Source organism: Dermacentor andersoni, chromosome 4 (genome assembly GCF_023375885.2).
Source record: "Dermacentor andersoni chromosome 4, qqDerAnde1_hic_scaffold, whole genome shotgun sequence".
Lineage (NCBI taxonomy): Eukaryota > Metazoa > Arthropoda > Arachnida > Ixodida > Ixodidae > Dermacentor > Dermacentor andersoni.
The window spans coordinates 28,764,690-28,780,967 of record NC_092817.1 but is presented as its reverse complement, the minus strand read 5'-3'; the positions used below and the strand labels follow the sequence as shown (position 1 = coordinate 28,780,967).

Sequence of the window (16,278 nt, the reverse complement as noted above, 5' to 3'; positions counted from 1 at the left end):
ATTGAATCCTGTGGGCGTTCGCCGGGGATACGAAAATGTTTCGTTGTCGCGGGAATTTCGTTGTTATGGTATTTCGTTATCGCGGGTTCCAACTGTATTAGCATTTCTGTATGACGTCCGATTTCAGACCACTTAGCAAGCTATAAAAACAGAAACCTGGCTGCAATGCTTTGTGTGGTTAGGTATGGCTTGCTGGTAAGCATTGAATGTCAGGTTTGTGATAGTGCTCCTGCATTTTGATCTTAATCTTTCAGGTTTGTGATAGTGTTCCTGCATTTTGATCTTAATTTTAGTGTAGCCACAATTTCAGCAAAGCTCTGTATATACCGTATTTACTTGCATAAGGATCGCGCTCGCGTAATGATCGTACCACTGAATTTTGTTGTCAAAATTCAATTTTCTTTCTTTCCTGCGTAATGATCACACCCTGAACTTGTCGCAGCGATATGTCATGTGCCAAGTCTAGCTGATAATGATTGTGCTTACCATCTGTTGAATGTACGTGAACAGCTCTTCCAAGACTTACCAAGTGGTCTGCATGCACCAAACAGATTCTTAGGTAGATGCCCCATTTCATTCCTTTCATCACTTTCTGGACTTCTAAGAAGAAAAAAAATCTACACTCAAACTTGCCTTGGCTTTAGAATGGTTGTGGTCAACAACAACAACAACAAAAAAAGGCACTCGTGGGCATGTAACAAATCGCGAGCGGCAACGACAATAGCCACATTTACATTGACACATTCAAGTGTACCCTATTCATACACCGGCGCTTGTAACACTGCTAAGATATTCGCCCACCCTTAGTGGAAACGTGCCGTATTAGGATTGTAGTGAAGACAAATGCCGCAGTTTTCGCAGCATGCACGGCGTGTGTTTCTTTGTCACTGGCAGCTGAGCGTGCCCATCTCTGTTTCTGTCCTCTCATAGCTACATTATTGCCGCAAACTTACTGATATTAACGATATTATTCATTACTGATACGGAAGAAACTGTTTCAATACACGTGGTATACTCACGAGAAGAAAAATATATTGCGTTCGGCATGTTCGGCTTGCTTCGTTGGCTGCCATTTCTGTTTAGGTGTCTCGCACTGTTATGGTGGCAGCCACCTGTTTGTTCACTTGTCATCCCGCAGCAAACATGGCACGAAAAAAAATTTTTTTGCAGAAAATTAATCCCGCGCAAATCGCACCCCTAAATTTGTGTCAAATTTTTTTTGAAAAAGTTTGATCATTATTCGAGTAAATACTGCTCTATACCAGTGCTAGACACTGCAATAAAAATTTTAACATTTTACATAATTTAAGATGGCTTTTTATGCCGCATTCTTTATTTTATTTGTAGAGCAATTTTGACTTCTGAAAACATTTTGTATCCCTAATCACGTGTGCACCAATGTGTAAATTCCTTTTAGATTGCTCTGGTGCTCTTTGGCCAAGCCGGCCCTTATGCCAAAACAAGGCCACATATCATCAACAAGGAGATAAAGCAATGATCACATCAATATTCTCTACCTTTTTTGGTTTGAATGGTGGACAGCTACACGTGAAAAATACTGACAAAGACAGTGCTCATGTAGCTCCCTCAGTTAAGGCCTCTCAGTAAAAACAAAGCAGCAAGACCATACAATGATTGTAGTTTTATCTCAAAGAATTAACAGTCACCATGTGTGTGGGTCATTTAAAAGACTATTGTATCAAGACTGCAAGTGAAATTAATTTGCTAAATTGGAAATGGCAGTGCATGGCCTTCTGCGAAGAGATTCTGGGAGAACAAAAAAATTGAACATTTTGTTGGAGCTTTAAGGCGCAACCGCATGCATGCTATTTTCAAGCGATGGTGACAAGCGATGAGCGATGGCTGTTGCTGTCGCGGAGAGTGATTTGTCGCTGTCACTGCTCACATCGCCGGTTTTTCGCCAGCCAGAAGATATAGCTTGTCGCCTGGAAGTCAGCGTGGCGATATCTGCTGGGGACAGAGGAATTGTGCAACAACATGACATCAACTGGTCCGCCCGCTTCGATCTAAATTCGCTCTTGCAACTTGCTCTCTCCCATGGCAGCAAAAAATAAATAGTTAAATCAGCCATCACTTCATCTCTTCTCAAGCTGAGGAAAAAGTATTTGCACTCTCTTGTCATTATTATTCAGATCGGTTGTTTGTTTTGACGCTGTTAGGCCTGAGACACCACTGAGTGCTGCGAAAGTGTTTTAAGTTTGGCTCACCAGATGGCACCATAACATTTTACACTGGTCGCATGGGACGGATTTCCGCTGGAGTTGATAGCATATTAAAGCTAGATCTATTACACCATAGTGAAACATTTACCTTGTACGATTCAGATTTTTTACAAGCGCATGATAGCATTTATTCAAACAACAATGTAAATCTGTCACTACAGTCGAACCCGACTATATCGAACCCGTTTACATCGAATTATTCTATATATCGAGCAATTTCTGGTCACGGTATAGTTACAATGAGTATATATAGCAAAAATTACGCTTACATCGAACAAATATTGCAGTGACTCCCGATATATCGAACGTCAAGCGGCGGAAAAGTGCCCCCAGAGGTTGGCTTTTCCTCGCGGTAGCGGGGAAACCCGGCGGCGCGGCTCCATCCAACCGCTCTCCCTACCGTGACCGCGCTATCTTGGGCTGTTCGGGCGAGCCGTCGACACTCCCCGTGTAGCGCATAGTGGATTCTATTAGGCCACCATCCTCCCTCTTTTTCTATCATCTTTCACTTGCCACCCCTCTCCCCTGACGACGCTTCGCCGTGCTCCCGCACGGGTTGCAGAATCAAGCGTCCTTCCTTTCTTTAGATCACTATCTAGCGACACTCCCCAGCAAAAGATGATCCTGGCCCGCCTACAGCGCTTGCTCAGACAGCCAATCAGAAGCTCTTGTGCTCTCTTCGTGCAAGATGGCGAAAGTGCGAGTTGTCTGGCTGCTTCTCTGGTTTATCGTGTTTGCGCCTTGTGGGCCTTCTCCCGCAGTTTTGCCGTGATGAAGCGGCAGAATTCGCCGTTTGTCGTGAAGCTCGAAAGCATAAATCGCGTCGAACGCGATGAGAAGTTGGATGTCCCCGCAGCGTGCAAGATTCCGAGGAGCACTCTCGGCACGATTAGGGCTAAAGTGGCCAGACTCGCAACCCGGTGCCATGGCGCCCGACGCTTACGCACGGCCGTGTACGAGGGGTTCTTCATACGTGCCGGTTTCCGCGTGCTCGGTGAGGACTGTAAATTCTGATGAATGCGACGAAGCCGTTGCCGAAGTTTGGAGCTAGCTGACAAAATTTCCGGGACATTCGAATCAACGGTGGACGAGTTTGTGAGTGCAGATGATGGTGTCGCGACCACGGTAGAGCCCGGAAACTAAGACTACATCGCCGACATCGTACCGAGCACAAATGACAGTAGGAACATTGAGGAAAGCAACTACGGTCCTTTGCCCATATCCTCCGAAGTGACTGGTGCACTCGCATTAGTCCGGCGCTTCTGCGCGAATGCGGAAGGTTGCGGCCTCAGCTGCTCCGACTCCTTAGACAACGTGGGGAAGTGCGTGCGTCGCAGGCAGCGAAATTGCCCAAGCAGAAGAAAATGCAGGACTAATTTATGCCAAACTAAGCTAGTTTCGTTAATAAAGTGATTTTATAAATGGTATGTGCTTTTATGACATCCAATTATTTAGCAGGCTTATATCGAATTATGCTCTATATCGAACTGATTGGCGTTTTTTTGCGAGTTCGATATAGCCGGGTTTGACTGTACTGTTTTTTTCTAATGTCGCGTTCATGTGGTTGCTTCACGCTGCAACGCGACCGCACGACAGAGTGTGCCTGTTGCGTTGCTTGAATATTGTATGCATGGGATTTTTTTTGCGAGTTCGATATAGCCGGGTTTGACTGTACTGTTTTTTTCTAATGTCGCGTTCATGTGGTTGCTTCACGCTGCAACGCGACCGCACGACAGAGTGTGCCTGTTGCGTTGCTTGAATATTGTATGCATGGGGTTGCCACTTCAATCGTGTGCACATTGACGTGCACAGTCCCAGTTGTCATTCAGAGCTGCCATCATAAAATTTGCTGATGCCTCTTTGCTTTGAATAATTGTGGCAACTGCATCTAGATGTGTGAAATAACTGTTGTTGATTTAATCAGAAGGCAAGTTTAGCACATGTATAACTGTGCCCAGCAAGGAAATAGCTTTGATTGATCATTGAGGGTGCACCCATCAGGTATACGAACTACCGTGATTTACTGCCACTTTGCTGCTGCTTTTTCTAGGACCACCGTACACTACAGATGAGCACATAGTCTACAACTGCGGCAAAATGGTGATCCTTGATAAGCTTCTGCCTAAGCTGAAAGCCCAGGGCTCTCGTGTGCTGATCTTTTCTCAAATGACACGCATGCTTGACATCCTGGAAGACTACTGCCTCTGGCGACGCTATAACTACTGTCGTCTTGATGGCCAAACGCCCCATGAAGAGCGCACGGTAAAACATCCTTTTTGTACACATTATTCATTCTGGCCTCTTAAAAAATTACTTGTTGTAGTAAGCAAAATTTTGTGAGAAACATGCAAATAAAAGTTAGGGTTCCACCTGAGTGCTGTGTGTAGGTGTTTATTATGTCGCTGCTAATCATAAAAGTTGTAGGCAGTTTAATTGTTGCTGCAGTGATATGTAGACATCTTTGTGTCACAGTATGCATAGCTCCTCGTTTGGCTCGCTTAGTAGCTTTTCAGGAAAGCGGTTTTCTTAAGATGATGTAATGATTCAGTGTCGGCAAAGCATTGAACTGGCTATATGTTAGCACAACATTGCTTTGTTGAAGAAAGGTGCACATAAATCTTTATGAAGTCGGTTCCATTCAGTGCCTCAATTTTATGTTGTCTGCTGTATGTTCTCAACTTGTGACATGACACCATTCTCTTGAATACCGTTTGCATTTTTTGTCAGCTCTTATCATTCCCGTTTTATGTTCTTCTGTCGACATCAGTGGCATTTCACAAGTTCTTTATTATATTCTTTCCTTGACAGCTGTCCATCAATGAGTTTAACAAGCCCAACAGTGACAAGTTCCTGTTTATGCTTTCAACCCGTGCGGGTGGCTTGGGCATAAACCTTGCAACCGCAGACGTCGTTATCCTGTTCGACTCAGACTGGAACCCTCAGGTTGACCTGCAAGCCATGGACAGGGCCCATCGTATCGGGCAGACGAAAGCTGTGCGCGTGTTCCGTATGATCACTGAGAACACTGTTGAGGAACGCATTGTTGAGAGGGCTGAAGTGAAGCTGCGACTTGACACGGTGGTCATCCAGCAAGGTGGGTTTATGCTCATTCTAGTGCTGCACATAGTGAACTTAGCGCTCAGCACCGTTGGCAGTTACAGTACACACACGCACGCACACTCTCTTTCTCTTTCTCTCCAGGGTGGATGTTGTGCATGTAAGGTATGCACATTTCTTGATTGTAAAAAAAAACACTCCACAGCCATTTCAAATGTGAATTCATTTCTACTGGTAACGCTGAACCAATACTGAGAGGCAGTGGTTTTGGTAGTAATATATGGACCACCACTTCTATTTTTCATGTCTTAGTTACCAGATTAAAAAATGTTTTCTTAATGTGGCAGCATTAAGGACCCCATGTCACAGAAAATCTGATGTCGGTGGCGTTGTCCGTTAGAGAAAAAATTATCCAAAACCACGTATCCTGAACCATGCAAGCCCTCCGCTTGACGCATAGGCGTTAGTGAACTAACTGAATTTCTCAAAGTAAAATGCGGCAGAAAAATAGTGAGTGGTTTGTTGTCTTTTAACTCAATGATGTGTGTTAGAGAAATGTACTGATGTCTACATGAGTAATTATGAATATCCTAATTATGAATGAGGTAATTATGTGAAATTAATGGCAGTTGTAATCGGTCATTGTACTTCAACAACCTGATGAGTTTTTATTGCATAAGAAAATTGATTTTGGAGGAAAGGAAAGGTGAAGTAACCATCTTGCTTCTCAGTGGACACCTCAACCACCATGAGGGAAGGAATGCCTGTGTGTGTGACATTGAGACAGGCATACTTCCACTGTTTGTGGAGGTCGCTAGGAGGGGTGATGATGTCGGCGCTAGGGCATAAAGCGCCGGAGTGTGCGCTCGTAGTAATAACATAGTTATGACTCAAGACCATGGCAAGCGAGTTAGAAGGCGATGTAAATGAGGCCCGATTACACTATCGTGTTCCGCTCTTAAAGGCGAGGCATAAGTGTTCTCCAAGTTTTTTGTTAAAATTCAGTGTTGATTTTTAGCACCAAATCAGGAGAAATATTTCTTGGTGAAATTTATTGCTTCCACTGAATAATGACCAAATAAATATTTGGTGTTTGATGTCTGAAGTCAAATTTTTTCCATTATTTGGGATCAATTTGATCTGTAAATTACAATTTTTTTAACGTTTCTAGCTTCCATACTACATGAGGTACATTGCTTCTTTTAAATTTTAGGTTCCTCCATGCTCTTTTGTTGCAAGATGGGAGAGGGGTAGTAGTACCTGATTCTTGATGTACCCGATTCTCATGCACCCTCAGTTTTTGCAGGCTTAATGTAAGAAAGTAAAAAATGCACTTGATTCTAACATGCCACAGATTTTTAAAAGATGGAATGTAGCAGATGTAAATGTAATGTAGAAAAAAAGACGTGTGGAATTCACCTTCACAGACAGGAATTTCTTTTTTTTTTTAAATGAGTTTTCATAATGAAAGTGGCACATCATTGTTGCCATTTGTGCTTTATCAAAGATATCAAGCACACAGGGGTAGCATTCTCGAGGGTTCATTTAAGTACCGCTACCACTTTCACGAGACTCTGCATTGGAGTTGCTGAAGTATGCGGCCGACGGCGTTTTTGGCACTGTGCGCAGATAGCGAACTTAGCGCTATGCCAGGAATGCTAGCGGCTGATTACGCTGATGCATTCGGTGCTGACTCGCGCAAAATCTCACGAAAGTGATTGTATCTCTGAAAGGTATTGGTCGAGAATACCATTCCAGAGCATAGTTGAGCACAAAATGAACAGAGAAGCACAAAAGTATTTGTGACACACCCTACCTTTCTACGTTAGAGCCCTATAGAATACAAAGGGCAGAGCTCATTGCAGTATGTGCAGCCGTATGCGCATATAGCATGCAGGCGTCCTATGTTAAAAAGTGTCTAGCAGAAAGTGTGACGCACAGTCAACAGCATCACAGTCGGCATAGCGCTGTGCTGGTGTCAAGGCCGGTTCCATTTTATGTTGATAAACAAAGCATGCTTTCACACAGAGTAGGTCTTGGGAAACTCTGCCTTTACTTCTTTTTTCCCTATAGGGGTTTCTCTGTAGAGAAAACTAAACTTTGGGGTTATCAGTATGTGTGACTGACGGGCTTGGAGTGGAACTTGTACTATTTGTCCGCCTAACCATGGTGCCTAGCTGGCAGCATACCTTATCGTGGTGAAGTTTAATTTTACTTTTATTATTCTTCTGAAGCTGACCTCATAGCATCTTTACTTTACTGTAAATCGTAAAGTGCGTTCCATGATTCTGAGTGGGGCTAACTCAGAAAAATGAAATGCAGGCCGGCTTGTGGACGCTCAGGCCAAGATTGGCAAGGAGGAGATGCTGGGCATGATTCGACATGGGGCAGACCACATCTTTGCATCCAAGGATAGTGAGATCACAGACGAGGACATTGACGCCATCCTGGAGAAGGGCGAGCGCAAGACAGAAGAGCTCAAGACCAAGCTCGAGTCTCTCGGCGAGGGCTCCTTGCGCAACTTTACCCTTGACACTCCGCAGGAATCTGTCTACAAGTTTGAAGGGGAGGACTACAGAGAGAAACAGAAGGTGAGGAGGTGCTGTCATTCTTGAAAACTGTCCGCAGCTGTTGCGGCAAACAGTAGTTTCATTTTGACTCTGTGCCAAGGTGTCGAGGATGAAGAGCGCTGGCTACATTGCCATGGACAGATGATCTGCTGGTGATCGGCTCACTGGCGAAAAATATAATTGAGATGTGCTTGCAGTAGTGAAAAGTGTGTTTCAGGTGAAGGAGCGCGCTGCGACTGCACTGCGAAGGAAGTCACAAGACCTTTGCTGCAAATGGTGCACATGGTACATGGTGCACACAAACCCAGTCTGCATCTTGTAGCATGGTCAGACTGGAGCACATGAGTGCAATCGCGCACTCAGTTGCACTACAGTTGCATTTAGCTGCAGTCTGCTACATAATGTAGATGCCGCATATGTTGTAGGGTGTTATGACGAGCTTGCTCGCTGAGTGCAGGGCAGCTCACTGAGGACAACCGTATCTGGCGCGTCTTAGGCACCAAAATCGGAAATAGTGGCGTCTACGTGAGGGTCCAAAATTACATTTGAACTGCGTACCATGGTGACGTTCAGTAGGCGGAGCATGGTGGCCACGCCCCACTTCGCTGTAGCCTTTGCACTGCCAGGCATTGAAGAAAGAGTGAGAGCACTGCGAAGGGGGTCATAGGCAATCTTTGATTGCCAATAACCCTGCTTCTGCAGAATGCATTGAAGTAATTTTTGCTGCAAAGTATTTCTGAATTAGTCTAGTTTAACTTCAAATGTATTTCACAACTTGATAACAAAGTTAATCAGGGCCCCTTTAATGCTGCGACCATGTGGTATATAGACGTACGTTTGACACGGCACCAAAAGCGCTTATATTCCTGAGCCACATCAGTTTTGCCTGCACCAAGATCAGTGCCAAAAGGTCATATGGCTGTTGCACCACTGAGGAAGAGGTGTGCCAATAAGTGTGCTGCAGCATTTATCTGTTATAATATTTGCGTCTATTTATCATCTTGCAGAGCGGGGGGCTGAATTGGATCGAACCACCCAAACGGGAGCGTAAGGCCAACTATGCAGTCGACGCGTACTTCAGGGAGGCCCTGCGTGTGAGCGAACCAAAAGCCCCCAAGGTGACGTTGCATTGCCCTATGCTTGCGCATTGTGCTGGTCATCCCTTTTCTGACAGCATATATTTTTCCCCACACAGGCACCCAGACCTCCAAAGCAGCCGAACATCCAGGATTTCCAGTTCTTTCCTCCAAGGCTGTTTGAGCTGCTTGACAAGGAGATTTACTATTACCGTAAGACCATCGGCTACAAGGTGTGAACTTGGTTGAAAATCTGGTTTTCTGATGTGCAAGTGACTACTGTGGTTAGGTGGAACCGCTGTGCGCATGAACAAGACAGTGAACAATATTGTTTGGTATAATTTTCGGTTTATTCTTCAACATGAAACTTGCAACATGCTGCAGAAACAAGCAGAATCTTAGTTCTTTTTTTGCACATGAAGGTGTTCAGTACTATTTGCATCTTTTTCAGCAGGGGCTAGAGCTGAATTACAACTGCATGTCTTTTTGTACATAACACTTGAAATCTTCCTTTAGTAAACCCATGATGATCTGAAATACCATTGTGCAGCAATTGAGGTGGCTTTCGTTGCATTCGAATCTGCTTTTATCAAATTCAGGTCCCGAAAAATCCTGATCTAGGATCGGATGCGGGCCGCATTCAACGAGAAGAACAGGCAAAGATTGATGAGTCAGAGCCACTGACTGAGGAGGAGCTTGCAGAGAAGGAGAAGCTTCTTACTGAGGTGGGTTACGCTTTCTGAAGTTGTTTTGTTTCACATTACGAAGTAGAGCCTGTGTCTGTTTGTATTTTCTATCACTACCTGTCTTCTAACTCAGAGATCTGGGGCCCTAAGTGTGTCAGGGGTCTGAAACACATGCCAGGTGTACACATACGAAACACATACAAAAACATACGAAAGCCCTGCACTGGTGTGCCTACTGTGAGTTTGACAGGTTATGGCTGACCTAGGGGAATGCATACCTGCCAACCCTCCCAATATTTTACTGAACTTTCCGATTGTACGATCACTGTCTTATATCTCCCGAAAAGTGGTCTCTGTTTGCACAATAACGGTTTTTGCGAAACCGGCACCGTGGAATCTACAGCCACATCATAATCGTCAACATCAACGGCCGCACTAGCACTAGTACACTCTACTAGCACGCACCATTGGTATCATCGACTAAGCAGCCGACTACGGTGCCTGGTAAGCCAACCAAAGCCAGAGCCAATGTAGCTCATGCATTTCATGCATGCCTTCCTCCATGGTGCATCTTGTTGCTGCTGCTTGTGTGTATGATTTGTGTTGGCTAGGCCGTGTGTGTGCGGTGCACCGTGTGAAGTTACAATCCTCGTGTGCTTGATGCTATGGCACTATCAAAGCCCAAGAAAAGGTATTTGCAGTTTTTGCGATCTTATACTTCTGAATTTCCGTGCTTTTTGACATCAAGTAAAGGAGAACATCTTGAATTTTGTGCAATGTGTGGATGCGACGTCAGCGTGTCTCACGGTGGCAAAGACGACTTGAAACTGCACGTTTCCACGGTGAAGCATCAAAGCTATGTTTGCACCGCTGAGCAGCAAGACAACATAGTCAACTATCTTCGGAACAACTGCGACGACAGTGTCACGCGTATAGAGTGCTTGTTTACGGGATTTCTCATCGGACACAGCCTACCCCTTAGTGTCGGCGACCACGTGTGGCCTCTTCTACGGAAAATGTTTCCGAAATGCAACGAGGCGAAGCATTATGGATGTGGATGCAACCCTGAAACGCAACTCTGAAGAATGCGGAGGTGGCCAACCTGAAATTTATTTCGCAGGCATCGCTCTCGAGTCTTCGTTTTTTTATTCAGTTTCCCTCAGCTGCTGCCCGAGATTCCAATGAATCTGCTGAAGACGCTTTAGATGCTCTTGAAGCTGAGTTTGCCCCATTACAGGCGTACAGTCTTCAAGAGGACATTCTGAATTAAGAAAGGTGGGACGTGCAGTGGTCTATGGTTGAAAAAATGAAAAATACACTGATGGAAAACATGTTTCACCAAGTTGCTAAGGTGATGCTCAATTTACTCGTGATACCGCATAGCAAGGCACAGTGTGAGAGGATTTTTAGCACGGCGCAAAAAACTAGGACTGAATTCTGCTCGTCATTGTGCAACACAACCCTCCAACACCTGCCGCTAGTGAAGGGCCGTCAGTCTGGACCATGTTTTGAGCGAAGCTACTCCGACAAAGTTTTGAAGGGATCAAAGTCTACTACTGCAAGGTTCCTTCAAAAGGACTCATCAAACACTGCCTGAAAGTTTGAACGAAACCCCCCCGGTTTCACCGGAAGTTGAAACAGTGAATGCAACCTCCCCCCCCCCCTCCCTCGTTGGCTCGAATAAAGAAGTCTCCCGATTTTTGATCGCGCCAGGTTGGCAGGTATGGGAATGCAGTTGTGTAATCAGGAGAATATTGAAAGTGGCATAAAAGGACCAAATGGCTAACATAAGCTCTGTGTTTGATACCCCTGTTCTGTGTAAACTTGTTATCCTAATTGTCAAAATTCTGCATTTCTTTGTAGGGATTCACTAACTGGGCTCGGCGAGACTTCAATCAGTTCATCAAGGCCAATGAGAAGTACGGCCGTGATGACATTGAGAGCATTGCCAGAGATGTTGAGGGAAAGACACCTGAGGAGGCAAGTGGTTGACTTGATTTCTTCAAAAGCCTGAGAATTGAAAGAATGTGCTTGCTGTCCTAGCCATCGTATTTGTCAAACCTTTTTTTTTTTTTTTTCTGTGGTGCCATTGAGTTTTGTTCACGGTTGCAACTTTCAGTGGCTCTAAGGAACTTGAAGCAATCAAAATATAATGCTGTTTAGAAATAGGTTGTTGACATTTAGATATAACTGGGTGCTGTTTTCTAGCTGTTGTTATACATTGAGAGAAAGTGACATTTCTAGAAGTGATTAGTCGGGAGTACGAACTCTGGACATGTAGGCAACTTGAATATTTTGTACATGCACTTTCCAGGTGATGGAGTACTCGGCAGTGTTCTGGGAACGCTGCCATGAGCTACAGGACATAGAGCGGCTGATGGGGCAAATTGAGAAGGGTGAGGCACGCATCCAGCGGCGAGCGTCCATCAAGCGTGCCCTGGAAGCCAAGATGAGTCGGTACCGGGCGCCCTTCCATCAGCTGCGTATGGCCTATGGCACGAACAAGGGAAAGAACTACACTGAGGAGGAGGACCGCTTTCTCGTCTGCATGTTGCACAAGCTGGGCTTTGACCGTGAAAATGTATATGATGAGCTACGTGCTGCCATCCGACAAGCACCACAGTTCCGTTTCGATTGGTTTATCAAGTCCCGAACAGCCGCTGTAAGTTTTCATTGTTGTACCTTAGACATGTCTTTCTGTTGTTAAGTAAACAAGCATGGGCACACATTTAGAGATGATTGCACACTGGCATTCTATTGCAACACTTCCTTTTCAGGTGTTGCCTAGTAGTGCTGTTATATATGTCTGTAAAAGTCACCACATGCTAGCACATTGCAGTTTCTTTTTCCTTGGTGGCGCAGCTTCTGCTAAAGAAAAGCTTATATCATAAATTAGGAGTAAAAACACCCAACAGACTTGTACGACCTTGCAGAGTTGCTACCCAAATTTCAGTGAATCTGGGAGTTGCAGATGAAGAGCCCGTGGCACCCAGCACACTTCATGCTATATCCTTACTCCTTCCTATAACTTTCTCTTGCTCTTTAACTATATTTTATTATGGCCTTGGGGATGCCTAAATATATTTCAAAAAGTGAGAAAAGCCACAGTGAAGGCCAGGTGATAGTGCAAAGCACCACCTTTGACCTAGCTGGCAAGGAGCTTTGCCTACTACCTGTTAAATAGTCGTGCACATACCAAACATCCACCATTCACCTCATGGGCACCTTGCAAATGCCGCTCTGTGTGTTCTGGTAGGGGGAGAAACTAAACTTTCAGTGCTTCTATGATTACCACTGGTAACAGCAGAATGAAAATTCATGCAAACTAAATGCTGCAGACACAAAAGTAACTTAATTTGCACGTAAAAGTGCCTTAACTGATCCACAATTATTCTCAAACGTGATCTTTGAGTAGTTGGCAATGATGCTAGGCCAGCTGTGCCATGCTGCAGTGTATCTTGAATTAGGTTGCCGTGCTTTACAAGTTCCTCGGCATTTACCATACATTGGCGCATTGTACATGTGACAGCATATTGTGGGAAAGTTTGTTGTCACAAAGGGTGGAGGGGGGCTCTTACAGGCAGGCATTGAATCAGTCAAATATTACGTAGCCTTTCTGGAGACCTCATAGCGTTTCTTTTATGCCAAGAAATTATTAAGTTGCAGAGAAAATTCCAACTGAAAGGGAACTGTCTCACAATTCAATGTTCCCGTTCTGGTGGGGTCACTTACTCTGTCAAGTCTGCTATTATGTTGTTATGTTATTACTGATATTCACGTCGCCCGAATTGGCGAGAATTCTGCACCATGCGCTGCCGCCCCACAATGTTGCAAAACGTTGTCTGTTACTACACCATTATCAGGAGATCACAGATCAGCGGTGCTTCATTTATGCGTTGCTTATAATGGTTTATGGTGATGTTCTACCTTTCGGATATCTGCATTTTTTTCGCCAGAAGCGACATAGGTAACATAATTTTATGGTCTTGTATGGCTGTCATGCAGTCGTAATGCCAAGACCACGATGTCTGAGACCTTCGCAGAATGGTGGCATGCTGAGTAGTTTCCAGTTTTGTTTCCAGCCAACTAGAACGATTTGCTGTCTTGTGCAGAATACAGTGATGTCCTGCTCATAGTAAAATAGTAAAATCAAAAGCTCTCGAATAAAAAATGGTGTCTGTGTCTGCAGTTTCAAAATGACAGGTGATTGGAACTGGGTGCCATTTTGAAAAAGCTATATGATGCCGCATTTTGTTCTTTAGATGGCTGTTTTTAACAGAAACTTGCAGCTATGTGCAGAAACGTACTGGGAACAAAAATGACACTTAAAATTTGATTCTCAAACCAAAGTGCTGCTGGATTGTAACTGCTGATGCCACTTTAGTGCGGTTTATTTCTGAGGGCTTTTAAGGGCAAGTTCATATATAACCAACTACCGATATAATGACCACTTTTCCTGGAACTATCAAGTTCATTATAAACTGGTTTCACTGTATTCATCTTCTTATAGACAACATTGATGTTGCATTAATTTTGCCCACAATCTTGGCATTAACCTGTCATGCAGTTTCCGTGTTGATCTCTCTTTTCTAAGCCAGAACTGCTACATGAAGAAGCGCTGCTACATCTTTGTGAGGTCAACATTCTGCAGCTTCCTTATGTCTGATGATACTAGTGCCTAGATGCAGTGTTTTCATGTGGTAACACGTGAGCCCACTTGTGTCTTTTGCTTTGGCTGATGCAATGTGCAGGAGCTGCAGCGACGGTGTAACACACTCATTACCCTCATTGAGCGAGAGAACCAAGAGCTCGAGGAGAAGGAGAAGGCTGAGAGGAAGCGAAGAGGTGGTGGCCGCCCTAGTACACCCAAGGTTTGTATGGTCCATTCTAACTAGCATTTATATTCGAAGTCCTCTTGAGGCCAATATTAACAATATTGTTGCAGGAAGAAAGCAGGCCCACGAGTGTAAGATAATGTATATTTACAACAGAGGTATATGGCGTTCAGGCAGCTGCCAGACTTCGTCTTCCTCTAGTCCAATTCAACTTCTTCCTTCTCTTCACCGTAACATCACCCTCCCGGCGGAGTAGCTCCGTCCCGGTGCAAGTTATAGAGCCTCACTTGATGGGGGGACATAGGGCTTGAGCCTGACGACGTGAACAACATCGCTAGTGACGTTGGGAGGCACTGAAGGCTGACCGACTGGGGCAATCTCGTATGTCACGTTGGACAATTGGCGTAAGATTTGGTACGGACCAGAATAACGCGAAAGTAGTTTTTCCGACAAGCCGACGCGACGTGAAGGTGTCCAGAGAAGGACAAGGGAACCAGGTGAAAAATGGGTGTCTCGGTGCCGAAGGTCGTAGCGTCGCTTTTGAGAAGCTTGCGAGACTGTCTCAACGTTTTGGGCATAAACTGCATGCACGATGCCGTAGACATGGAAGCCAGGAACAAAGTTGCCACCATGTCGACTAGGCCCAAAACTGGAACTTTGGTTGCCAACTCCTGACGAAGAGGGGCTGGTTAGGCTTAGTGGCCTGAGCAGTACATTCGATGTCCTAGACCTTATCAATGATTGAGCATGAGATCAGTGCATGGGGTAGACTGACGGCCGTAGTGGTGAAACGTGGATCCACGTGTGGAGGGTCCCCTCTGTGTGCAAAGTCTGTTGGCAGCACCAGTTTGACTTCGTTGGATCGCAGTCGGCAAGCCATTGTAGTGATACCGCACGATGACGCCGATCGCTCAGTTGTGTCTTTGTGGTGGTGCATAGCTGCAGGAGACCGTTTGCTCACCTGTCGGAGGCACCTCAATCGCAGTTCTTTCACATGGATCTGATGACAATTTTTTTCCCGTCAAAATGTGTGTTGCCTATAACTAATATTGAATATAAAAAGCTATGTTTTTCACCAATGCAACTTCGTTATAACGAGATTTAAGTGTAGTTCACCTACCATGATAAGAACTTCGGGAATTATGCATTTTTATGTTGCGATTTCAAAAATATTTTTCGTGACCATCATGTCATTGCCTTTTTTATGTGAAGTTCCTGGTGAAATATTTGTGCGAGGTTCCGAGAACATCTTTTGCGAAGTTCATGCTAAAGCAGGCCTTGATAATATCCTCTATACATCAGAAACATGTTATAGTGCTTCAGTCCTGCTGCAGCGTGAAAATATGTGACTGTGGCAGCCTGTCTCATTAATTTCGCAATACTTATCATCCTTCCTTCCATCCTTCAGGGAAAACGAAAGATGGATGGAATTTCAGAAGGCCGAAAGAAGAAGCGGAAGACACAATAATGGACAGTTGCCGGTGACTATTTCATGCTGTAATGTGAAGACCCATGTAAATATAGTTTATAAGCACATTTTTTTTATTGCTGTGAATTTGCATGTTTTGTATTGCCCGTGCCCAAATTGTAGCTGTCATCGCATTTTGTGCCACACATCTTTTCTGGTTCCATGCTGTCACCTGGCATTGATTTTGTGGCTCTGTATATTTATTATAGCCAAAGTGCTCGATAATTTTGGTAGGGGGACTTGGCTGGGACATAAAATTGCCCATTCCAAACATCATGCATTTCTTTGTCACAATAAATGTCAGTTCTTAGTATCACTCATTTTTTGTTTGTGTTGCTTTGTA

General features: G+C 44.6%; 1 protein-coding gene across 1 annotated transcript in view; it reads left to right on the top strand.

Annotated features, from left to right (window-relative positions):
• Window positions 1-16,255, top strand: part of Iswi (nucleosome-remodeling ATPase imitation SWI) — a 32,224-nt gene extending 15,969 nt beyond the window's left edge. Inside the window, exons 9-18 of the mRNA XM_050183621.3 lie at window positions 4,294-4,505; window positions 5,052-5,337; window positions 7,623-7,891; window positions 8,878-8,988; window positions 9,066-9,179; window positions 9,546-9,671; window positions 11,496-11,612; window positions 11,947-12,294; window positions 14,384-14,503; window positions 15,876-16,255. Of these exons, the coding sequence (XP_050039578.1) occupies window positions 4,294-4,505; window positions 5,052-5,337; window positions 7,623-7,891; window positions 8,878-8,988; window positions 9,066-9,179; window positions 9,546-9,671; window positions 11,496-11,612; window positions 11,947-12,294; window positions 14,384-14,503; window positions 15,876-15,935 (1,763 nt within the window). The 3' untranslated portion in view covers window positions 15,936-16,255. The remainder of the gene's footprint in view (window positions 1-4,293; window positions 4,506-5,051; window positions 5,338-7,622; window positions 7,892-8,877; window positions 8,989-9,065; window positions 9,180-9,545; window positions 9,672-11,495; window positions 11,613-11,946; window positions 12,295-14,383; window positions 14,504-15,875) is intronic.
• Window positions 16,256-16,278: the final 23 nt, after the last annotated feature.